The following is a 10,959-nucleotide window of genomic DNA, read 5'->3' as shown; positions in this document are numbered from 1 at the left end:
TTCAGAGAATGGTAATAGCTATAAGTCACTTCAGCAGGAAAATGTGATAGAGTGACCTGGGGTCAGCGGGGGCTCCTCAAGGTGAAGGAGGAGCCAAGTGGGCCCCTCTGAAGAGGGACTCGAGCTGAGAGACGGAAAGAATCTTGGGGAAGCTGGGAGAGGAGTCTTCCAAGCAGAGGGAACAGCAAACACAGGCCCTGAGGTGGCACAGTTTACACAGCAGAGTCTCTTCCGCCTTTAGAAGAAGCCCTCCCTCCCTCGTCCCCTCACAGCTGCTGCCTCCTGCTATATACTGTCACACATTTTCCAGTCATGGTTTTTGCTTAAGGTCTTTGCCTGGGGGATGTGAAGATTTTCCAGATTATTCTGAGCATGGTTGTTTTTCCAATCACAGTTTTTGCCTAAGGTCTTCACCTGGGGGATATGAAGATTTTTCCAGATTGTTCTGAGCATGGCTGGAGTTTAGGGAACAAGTTCCCAGACCTTTAACTTCCATATGGAATCCTTGGTCTGCCTGAGCACACACCTCTCTCCAGGCCCCTTTTCAGAGGGTTTCCTACCCCAGGAGAAAAGCCACATCTCACCCAAATGAATCTCCCTGTGGGGCACCTCAGGAGGGAGGGAGAGCGGGGAGCCTTGGAGCTTCCCAAGGACTTCCCACACCACAAACTCAGGACGAGGCACTGGACTTGTCTGTGGTCCTAGAATTGGAACCCAGCAGGGGACTTGATCAAAAGATGTGGAAGACTTCACTTCACCAAGCCCTTACCCGAGAGTCTCACCTCTGCCTTGTGGTACCTGACTTCCTTTTAGGATTTGTTGAGTGACTACTGGGTATAAACTCTGCGCCACTCCACCACTTGCCAGAGCGGGACCTTTCACAAGCAGCCTCTTCTTCCTCAGCCTCTGTTTTTATCTGCAAAATAGAATAATCTCCTTGCCTTGCAGGGAGCCCCTGAGTGCTGAGTGTAAAGCAGTAACCCTTATGCAGGCCGAAGGCACAGCCACTCTCCTGGCCACAGGCTGCAACCTCCCCCTCCCTCTGACCGCATTCCCCCAGAGCCCAGCATTCTTCTGCTTCTCCCTCCTCCCCTTGGAGCTGACACGTTCAGAAGTGCTTGGCTGGAGGCTGAGGGTTCATCTGACAAAATCAGACACCCAGAGAAGGAGCAGGTTTGGGGGAGGGGAGGGAAGTCTGACATGCTGGGTTGAGGAGGCTGGTGGCATCTGAAGGAGGTATCCGGTGGGCAGCCGCTCTGGGCGGGGCCCTGTGCCAGGCGCTGCCAACACTCACATATTAATCTGCACACCCGCTCCATTTGTGTGGCTCAGGGAGGGGAGGGCACTTGCCTGGTAAGTGGCCTCTCTACGATTGGAACCCACATCTATCTGACTCCAGATCCTGTAGATTCTCTTGTACTTTTTATTTATTTACTTATTTTTTTTTGAGGAAGATTAGCCCTCAGCTAACTACTGCCAGTCCTCCTCTTTTTGCTGAGGAAGACTGGCCCTGAGCTAACATCTATGCCCATCTTCCTCTACTTTATACATGGGATGCCTACCACAGCATTGCTTTTGCCAGGCGGTGCCATGGCCATACCCGGGATCTGAACTGGCAAACCCCAGGCTGTCGATAAGCGGAACGTGCGGACTTTGCCGTGCCACCGGGCCGGCCCCTCTCTTGTACTTTCTGAAAGTGTCTGACACAGAGGCCTGTGTATTCCCCCAAACATCCCTGAATCCTTTTAGGGAGGGTTTAAGTTTTGCACAAACCATTTGGTCCATAATTTGAAGCATAATTCTTCTGTCTGATGGAGACACAAGCGTGGAGAGGAGGGGAGGAGATAAATCAGGCATTAGGACGTGTTTCTCTAGCACTTACTCTGAGCCTCGATCTTGGGCTTGGTCACTGGAGGTCAGAGAAGCATATGCCCTGAGTCTTGCTGGGACCAGATTTGGAAGTTAATAGTTACTGCAGGGGCTCATTCAGGGAAAAATGGATGTCTTTAGGGGTGGGATCAGGGAAGACTTCCAGGAGGAGAAGTCTTCTAAACTGGGCCCTGAAGGATGAGCAGGAGTTTGCCTGACAGGCTAAAAGGCAGAGGGATAGCAAGAGCACAGGCTGGTTGGAACGCAGCCTGTCCTGGCATAGTGTGTTCCCTGGGCAGCTGCAGAAGTGATGAGGGCAGGGATTAGTGGCCTCCACACACAGGGCTTTCAGAAGAGAATGTTGGAGAGAAAGGACACTTGAAGTGGAAACTGGAGTCCTTGGGGCTGGGGCTGGGGCTTCAGGGTCAGGCGAGCAGACAGAAACCTGGTATTTTGAGTAAGAAGGACACTGCTGGAGGGACGTATGCCGCTTCCGATGTGGCCACGCCTTCCTTGATCTTAAGTGGAAGTCTGATTCAGTCTGGGGAAACCACTGGGTGGGGAGAGAAAAGAAACAATTCCTGGACCATCTGAAGGGATGGTTGTAGTGTTTACCAGCAGCATTTGGGATTAATTACCAAAGGCCTCCATACTTCCTCCAAAACCCGGCTGTCTAGTCAGAAAGCAGATGCTGCTTCTGTCCGGTAGGGATGAAGAGCTTGAAGTGGGAGTTGGGGCTGTGAGTTTGGCCCTGAGCGAGTCACGCTTCCTCTCTGGAAGGTGAGGATAGCAATAGTGCCCACCTCAGAATGGAGTGAGACGGTGTCTTGGAGAGTAGCTGGCACAGAGGAGGTAAAGCCACAATTGTTATTGGAACAAGATAGCCCTAGCATATCCCAGAGGCAAGTCCCTGGGCAGGGCTGTGTTTCTAGAGGAGGTATTAATCTCTTCTGGACACTTCTGGCAGAGTGAACTTTCTATGGCACAGATGCAGTCCTCAATCTGCTCCTTAACCGTCCATGGCTCCCCACTGCCCTCCAGATAAAGCCTAAATTCTTTAATTTGACCAACAGGGCCCTGCAGTCAGGCCCCTGTGGCCTTCCCCATCCCCATCAGAGCTGTCTTACTGTACCCACACTCCCTCTCCCCTGCCCACCACTAGCCTCTGGCCACACTGAACTGTGGTCAGTTCCTCAAAAGCCTGGTCTTTCTTTGGGCTCTTCTGCTGGAACCTCTACCTTGTCCCCTCCTTTCCTGGCTATTCCTACATATCTCCCTCCAGATGCCGCTCCCATGGGAGACCCTCCCTGACTGCCCCGGAGCCCTCTTCAGCTCCCGCAGCACCTCTGGCTTCTCTCTCAGTGCTCAGTTTCCTACCTTGTCATTACTTATCTGCCTTCCCCACAAGGCTGTGAGGGGGACCTCAATAAACATCTGTTGAATTCATGAATGAGAGGGGGGCAGGTCTCAGAAAAAAGGAGCTGCTATACACTGGCCAAATGTCCCAACAGGTATCTATCTCATCTGGGTAGGAATGACCAGTAACCATAATTTACAGATGAGGAAACTGAGGCTAAGCTACTCTCACTTTGCCCAACACTCAAATTCCTGAGCCCCTGTAGGTGAGACCCTGTGCTAGGGCTTCTCACAGTGTCTGGAGGGTATGCTGGTGAAGAGCAAGGGAGGTGAGGCCAATCACACCACGTGACAGTTAGGGCTCTGAGACTCTGCGGAAAGGCTTGATCTTTTGGACATCGTTTCTTCATTGGGCCACTAAAGGGTTAAAGGAACTAATGTGTGTCAGGTGCTGGGGCAGGACACCCAGCACGGTGTCCAGTACGCAGGACAGACACAGCAAGTATTTACTGATTCTAATCTCTGTCTTAAGGATGGGAGGCACAGGCCCAGAAAAGATCCCTGAGCTGAGACGAGAGGGGCAGGACAGGGCCCTATCCCTTTTGACCCCACTCCAGCAGCCAGTGTCCCTGGGAGATTATACGGCCTGTGGGTCTCCTCAGCCCGGTGCTGGGACACACGAGGTGCTTGGCCAGGGCCTGCTGGACGGGGAGGCTCCAGAGGGCCTGCTGTGGTGGAGACCTCTGCAGCCAAGGTCTACTCTAAGAGGCAGGAAGGCTCCTTGAGGTCACTCCAGGGAGTCCACGAGGTTCTCCCTGGGCTCCCAGTCGTCTCCCTGAGACCTGTCAGAAACCTGTCCACGTCCAGCTGCCTGTCCCCCTTTAGCCCCTACTCCTCTTCCACCGGGGCTGGCAGGCTGGAAAGAGGCGTTTCTGGAGGGCAGTGACGTCCAGAGCTTAGCTCTGGGAGAAACCATTGTCCCAGCCCCTCTTCACACCTTAGCATCTTTCTTGAGGTGTCTTTTCCTGAGGCAGGCATCTCATCCTGTGTTTCCTCAGTGTCTGGTATACCACCTGGGATGCAGGAAAAGGTTGCTGAACAAAGCAATGAACTACATTTCAGCATTCATCAGGTGCTTAGTCTGTACAGGAACCTAACACTTAGCTTTGCCTTACGGGACCCTCACAGCTGCCCTGCGCATTGGAAGCCTCAGGCGAGGAAACTGAGGCATGGAGCTGTTACCTGACTGGCTGAAGGGCATACAGTGGCAGTTCTCAGGCACTTAGGATGGTCTGTGGGTGAGTAAAGGGTTTAAAGGTACCTTGATGAATTGGATCATTTGCAGGGGGATGTCAGTCAGAATGTCAGTCAGAAATGACCAGCTCAAATGAGTAGGTGTGAAGAAGGAACCAGTCAGAGCTTCCCCACTGAACTGCCCAGATGGGGTTAGCAGGAGTGACTCCTCAGAGGAGCAAAGGGCTGGTCCCTCTAGGGCGAGACCCTGAGGTGTAGACCCAGCTCTTCTCTGGCTGATCCTAGCACACAGAACACTGCCAACCTGACTTTGCCCCTGGGAGCCTGCAGGGTACCTCATTTTCTTCAGCAGAGGGAGGGAGGCCCCGTGGGGTCACAGTGCCCCCCTCATCACTCTGGTTCAGGGGGGCTCCTTCCCTCTGAGAAAGCCTACTAGCTGTCTTGGCAGGGTCTGCATCCCCCACTTATGGTGTGCTAAGGATCTGTTGACTTGTGAGTCTCCATGACTGGACTGTGGGCCTTGGAGAGCAGGCGGCTAGGGGCATCCCCAGCTCCAAGCCTACGGGGCCAGTCTTCGGATGAAGGTCGGGGAAGGCTGAAGGATGGGGTTTAGGGAGGCCTGCGCCGCTGCCGCACAGGGCAACGCCGAAAGTGGCCCTTCTCCTAGGTGGGCTCACGGTTAACAGAGAGAAGGGCTGCGGGTAAACACTCCACTGGGGCAATAATTATGCACATTTACTAAGCCCTGGGAGGAATGATAGTCACGTGGCTCTCGAGGGCGGTGCCCTCAGCTTTGCGATGGAGTTAACTCTAATCACAGAAGGCTTTCTGGAGGAGGCGAAATTTTTATGGCGGTCGATTGTGGTTTTCTTGGAATAGTGAGGGTGCGCTTAGCACTCTAGGGACCAGCTAGTTCCCGAGGTGAGCTTTTTGCCAGGGAGCAAGCCCAGGGGGCGACGGGGTCGGGCCGGGTTGGGGGAAGGGCCTGGGGGGCTGGAGTCGCGGGGTCAGGCTGGGCTCGGCTTCCCAGACCTGCCCTTGCGCTGTCTTTGATGACCGGACGCGCCGCCGCCGGCGCTGCGGGGCCCTGAGCGCTGGGTGCAGGCCTCGAGGTCCCAGGCGCCCGAGAGCAGAGCGCCCCAGGCCCGGGATGAGGCCAGCAGGCTTGGCCGCGCCAGCCGGCGGTCCGCCCTCCCAGCGCTGTTCCGCCGGGGTCCCGATGCCCGGACCGCAGGGGCGAGGCGCGCGCTCCCCGGGGAGCAGGGCTGCGGAGCAGGCGGCCTGCGCCGGGCGGCGGTGGCACGAGAGGGCCATCTGCCTGGGTGCCGAGAACTGCAGCGTCTGCGGTGCGAGGCGCGGCCCCTCCGGGCCCCCTGTCCGTCCCCTGCCCCGCGCGCACGCACCTCCCGACGCCCGCCCGCGCCCGCGGCCCGAGTCGCCGTGCCAGGCCCAGACCCAGCCTAGGCGCGGGAGGCGGTGCAGGGATTAGTGGACCCCTCCCCCAGCGCTCCCCTCGCCCCGCCCGAGGCTGCGAGGACCCCTGGGCCCGGGGGTGGGGAGGGAGCTTCGTCCCGGCGGTGCCCGGGCTGGGGACTCGGCCTCCCTGGGCGGGGGCCGCCGGCGGCAGGCCGAGGTGCGGGCGCGCTGTCAGGCGGCTGCCCGGCTCGGGTGCGGGGGGTGGGCTCAGCGCGGGGGTCGCGGGCCTTATCCCCCGCCCAGGCCACGGCCGGGCCGGCCGTGCCCGCGCGGGTAACCCGACCCGACCCGGCTCCCTGGAGCCGCTCACCCCGCACGGCCGGGCAGGGGGAGGGAGAGGGATGGGGGGAGGGGGAAGGGAAGGGGTGGTGGGTGAGGGGCCGTGGGGACCGCAGGGCCGAGTCCCCGGCCTGCCTGCGCTGCTCTAGGGCGGCTGCCCGCGGGGCCCGGGACGAGCCAGCCCCCTGCCTCGCGGGCGTCGGGCCTGCGGCAGGAGGGAGCCCTGGGCTGCACAGGCTTGGCTCGGCGAGGCAGACCCGAGCTGCTGCCTCCATTTTGTTTCCTGCTCAGCTTGGTCTGTGGTGGTGGTGGTGTGGGTTTGGGGTGCGGCCGGGCAGGGGGTTCACCTGCGGCCGTGCCTGCTCGGGGCCTGAGGCCTCGAAGACCCCAGCCCAAGCCCCCAGGTGAGCCCCGCGGTAGGAGGGGGACTGCCTTCGCCTCGGGCCGAGCCGAGCGGGCTGAGGGCAGGTGCCCAGTGGATGAGGAGCCTGGGCTGTAACCTAAGATGGAGGCCGGGACTGACGCGGGCCCGAGCGGGGCTGGCGGGGCGGTCGGACAGGCCTCAGCCGGGCCAGGTGCCGCCGGGGTTGGGGCTCGAGACGGGTAGGATGCTGGAACCGTGTGCAGCCCGGGGCCGGCGCAGCGCCCCGAGGTAGGCGAGGGGATCGGAGTGCCACCCACGACGCCCGCAGGCCCGGACACTCCGGGGAGGCGCGCGAGGCCCCTGGGGAGCCCGCCTCAGGCCCCGCCCGGGCAGCCGGGCGGCCCGTAGGCCCGGGCAGCGGTCGGGCGCGCAGGGGGAGGGGAGGGGGCGGCAGCGGCGGCGCCGCTGATTGGGCGGCGCGCTCGCGAGCCCGACTTCACCCGCCCTGAACCCCGAAGAGTGAGGCGAGGGAGCGCGCGCGCCGTGGGGGAAGGGGTGCGCGCGCACTCGGGGCCCCAGCCGCACGCGGGCCGGCGCGAAGCGCTCGGTCGCACGCGCCGCCGCGGGGGCGCGCGCGGTGGGGGTGTGAGGAGGAGGCGGCGGCGGAATAGGCCGGGGCAGGTCGCGCTTGCTGCCTTCTCCCCTGAAGAGAGACGCGGGGGGAGGGGGGTGCGGCGAGCGGCTCCGCTCTCTCCCCACCGCTCCGCTCGCGCCCCAGTGTAATGAGGGTCACCCCCTCCCCCCAGCCGGCCCGGGAGGGGGCGCGGGGCACGGTAACTAGTGCGCTGGGGTGGGCGGCGGGCAGGCGCGAGGAGGAGGGAGGAGGCGACCGGGCGGGGAAGATGGTGGTGGCCGTGAGGTGAGGGGCACGGGGGAGGGCCGGGCGCGGCGCGGGGTTGGTGGCCGGCGGCGTTGCAGCCGCGGGCCCCCTCCCCCTCCATCACTCCCAGCCGGGCTCAGGCCTAGCCGGCCGGGCCGCCGCGAACTTCCTCCCGGCGCGGCCCGTGCCCCGCCGGCCTCCCGCGCGCACCTCGGCCTCCGCCTCCCCTCAGGTAGCCGGCTGGGGGCGCGGGGCTGGCTGCCCTCCCGCAGCAAACTTTGCTTGCTGCTGAATATTGATGAGTGAGATCGGCTCAGTCAGGAGGTGCTGCCGCGGCTGCGGGAAGGAGCGCGGCCCGGGCAGGCGGCGGCGGCGTCGGCAGCAGCCATGTTTGTCAAGCTGTAGCAGCTGCCCTGACTCGGCCTCGCCGGCTGCCTCCGTTTCTCCCCCTGCCGCGTCCTGGCCTCTGGGCCCCGCAGCCGTGGACCGAGCAGGCCTGCAGTCAGGAAGGCGAGCTTCGGGGTGCAGCCACTTCGGCCTCATTGCCTGCGGCCTGCGCACGGCCGCTGCAAAGGCTCCAGCGCCGGCTGGGCGCAGAGTGCAGCGCTATTGTGACCGCTGCGCCCGAGCGAGCCAGGAAGGAGGGGGGTAACCTTTTTGTGCAGCGTCCGGGAGCCCCCCTCGGACCCTGGACCTCCCGCCCTTGGGGAGATCCGGCCACTGGATCCCCAGCGGGGGAGGGGGAGGACGATTCCTGTTTGAGATTTGGGAATTTCTGCTGCCAAAGAGATTTTAATTTTAGTTCAGCCCAACTGTCCACCAGTCTGCAGTGCAGGAAAAAAGGACGGGCTGTTTCCATGTGGCAAGATCTGCCCAGCTCCGGGAAGACGGAGTTTGCGGAGGCTCACCGAAGCCATTTTTCCATCGTCAGCTGGGGAACTTTTTCCACCCATGGAAGTGCAGCAGAAAGGCATCGAGGCCACTAGGCCTTGGGAAGTGGCTGCCATTTTGAAGATAAGAGTCAAATGGCCTGTTAACTCAAATTAATCGCTGTGTTTCTGGATTCCAGGTTGATGCTGGCCCAGGATGGATCAGACCTGTGAACTACCTAGAAGAAATTGTTTGCTGCCCTTTACCAACCCAGTGAATTTAGATGCCCCTGAAGACAAGGACAGCCCTTTCGGTAATGGTCAATCCAATTTTTCTGAGCCACTTAATGGGTGTACTATGCAGTTATCGACTGCCAGTGGAACATCCCAAAATGCTTATGGACAAGATTCTCCATCTTGTTACATTCCACTGCGGAGACTACAGGATTTGGCCTCCATGATCAATGTAGAGTATTTAAATGGGTCTACTGATGGATCAGAATCCTTTCAAGACCCTGAAAAAAGTGATTCAAGAGCTCAGTCGCCAATTGTTTGCACTTCCTTGAGTCCTGGTGGTCCAACAGCACTTGCTATGAAACAGGAACCCTCTTGTAATAACTCCCCTGAACTCCAGGTAAAAGTAACAAAGACTATCAAGAATGGCTTTCTGCACTTTGAAAATTTTACTTGTGTGGACGATGCAGATGTAGATTCTGAAATGGACCCAGAACAGCCAGTCACAGAGGATGAGAGTATAGAGGAGATCTTTGAGGAAACTCAGACCAATGCCACCTGCAATTATGAGCCTAAATCAGAGAATGGTGTAGACGTGGCCATGGGAAATGAACAAGACAGCACACCAGAGAGTAGACACGGTGCAGTCAAACCGCCATTCTTGCCATTAGCTCCTCAAACTGAAACACAGAAAAATAAGCAAAGAAATGAAGTGGACGGCAGCAATGAAAAAGCAGCCCTTCTCCCAGCCCCCTTTTCACTAGGAGATACAAACGTTACCGTAGAAGAGCAATTAAACTCAATAAATTTATCTTTTCAGGATGATCCAGACTCCAGTACCAGTACATTAGGAAACATGCTAGAATTACCTGGAACTTCATCATCTACTTCACAGGAATTGCCATTTGTAAGCAGTTTTTGGTACAACTTAAATATATACATAAATGTATATATACAGGCAACTTAAAGCAAAACTTTTAACTAATTGGTTTTTGGTTGCTTATCAGTTCACAGTTGAAAGCCTATTCCTATTGATAAGCCTTTGGAGAAATTTACTTTGATTTTTAAATTTATCTCTCTTGTATGAGTTTGATTCTTTTCAGGTTTTCCCAATTAACTCTCCATTAAGGACTGGCTAAGAGTTAAACTTTGAAGGACATTTGATTGAGTTCAGATCTAATTTTTCAAGATAGAGCTATACATTTGTTTAGCTTTTTTTTTAAGTGCACTTTGATTCTCTCATGATACCAGCAAGCCAGTTAATTACCTAGAGTCCTGTTTCCACGTTAAGTCCTGGCTTATGTTTTTAGTTGATGGGGTGACTTGCTGCAGGTTGAAGTGCATTTTGGGCACAAATTGAAAGTAGCTAGGATGAGGAGGGCTTCTTGGGACGTCAGTCAAAATTTAAATTAGGCTGATTTTTCTGAACTGCGTGTTGTGAACGTACCACATCTTATGCTTTAGATAACTGCCATCATCAGAGTAGGCTCTTGAACTTTTTCTAGTTTTTAATTTTGACGTGTTTGTGTGGTATGCGTATGGAAATGGAAAAAAATGTGAGTTGTTACTCAGGAGTGCTGTGTGCCATTGTTAGAGGGTGGTAAATGATGAAGTTCTTTATTTGATCTTAGGCAGAATTGACTGCCTCTAGTTAGTTGACTTCTCTTAGCCTCAGTTTCATCACCTTCAAAATCTGAAACAACTTGATTGTTAAAAGGTTCCTTTCAGCTTTAAATATTTGATTCTGATATTGTTTCCGCCCAGACACATTATCATGGTCTCCTGTAATGTCGCTAAAGAGGATTTTTCCCCTCAACAAGTGCCTCTGAAATACTATGTAAAGATTTAATCAGAAAAAATTTTATGTATGTGGTGATCATTTTGAGTGCATTAAACATTCGCTTTACCATTTAGTCCTGGTAGTCTTCAGAGTTACAGAGTGAGAATGTGGGTGTGTCGCTTTTGTTTCTGTTGATTCATATCTTAAATATGCTTTAGTACGCCTTGGTTTCTTAGCCTGGCAGTTGCAGATTTAAAAAATTTGTTTTGGTGCTTATCTTGAGTCTGTATTGTCCTAGATATTTTTTGGGGTGGATACGCTGTGTTGGGCATCTATTAGCAACTGAGACAAATCTTTTTTTCTTGGGTTCAAATTGAAATTCATTTTACATATATATGGTTTTGCCTTTTATTTACATATAAACCTAGATCTGATGGTGGTGATAAATGTTTCTCTAGAAGCATGCAAATGGAAATATAAACCTGTCTAGTTCTCATCAACGGATGTCAATGGAGTATTGGTTCTGTTAAAAACAGTTGAAAATATTGGAGCCTATAGACAGTATGTTATGCATCTAAAATGGGAGTTAGCAAACTTG

At 56.0% G+C, this 10,959-nt stretch overlaps 1 protein-coding gene across 13 annotated transcripts in view; it reads left to right on the top strand.

Moving 5' to 3' along the window:
- Window positions 1–5,268: 5,268 nt before the first annotated feature.
- Window positions 5,269–10,959, top strand: part of NSD1 (nuclear receptor binding SET domain protein 1) — a 167,208-nt gene continuing 161,517 nt past the window's right edge. Inside the window, exons 1-3 of one of the 13 annotated variants that reach the window (XM_023617136.2) lie at window positions 5,269–5,400; window positions 8,548–8,661; window positions 9,402–9,488. In XM_023617136.2, coding sequence (XP_023472904.1) covers window positions 8,632–8,661; window positions 9,402–9,488 — 117 coding nt within the window. In that variant the 5' untranslated portion in view covers window positions 5,269–5,400; window positions 8,548–8,631. Of the gene's footprint in view, window positions 5,401–6,288; window positions 6,887–7,017; window positions 7,432–7,493; window positions 7,711–8,547; window positions 9,489–10,959 lie in introns of those variants that run through there. The other 12 variants (XM_023617135.2, XM_070233833.1, XM_070233838.1 and 9 more) reach the window with 12 other exon arrangements.

This window comes from Equus caballus, chromosome 14 (assembly GCF_041296265.1).
Source record: "Equus caballus isolate H_3958 breed thoroughbred chromosome 14, TB-T2T, whole genome shotgun sequence".
Classification (NCBI taxonomy): Eukaryota; Metazoa; Chordata; class Mammalia; order Perissodactyla; family Equidae; genus Equus; species Equus caballus.
The sequence above is the reverse complement of the archived record's forward strand: the minus strand, read 5'-3'. Positions and strand labels throughout refer to the sequence as shown.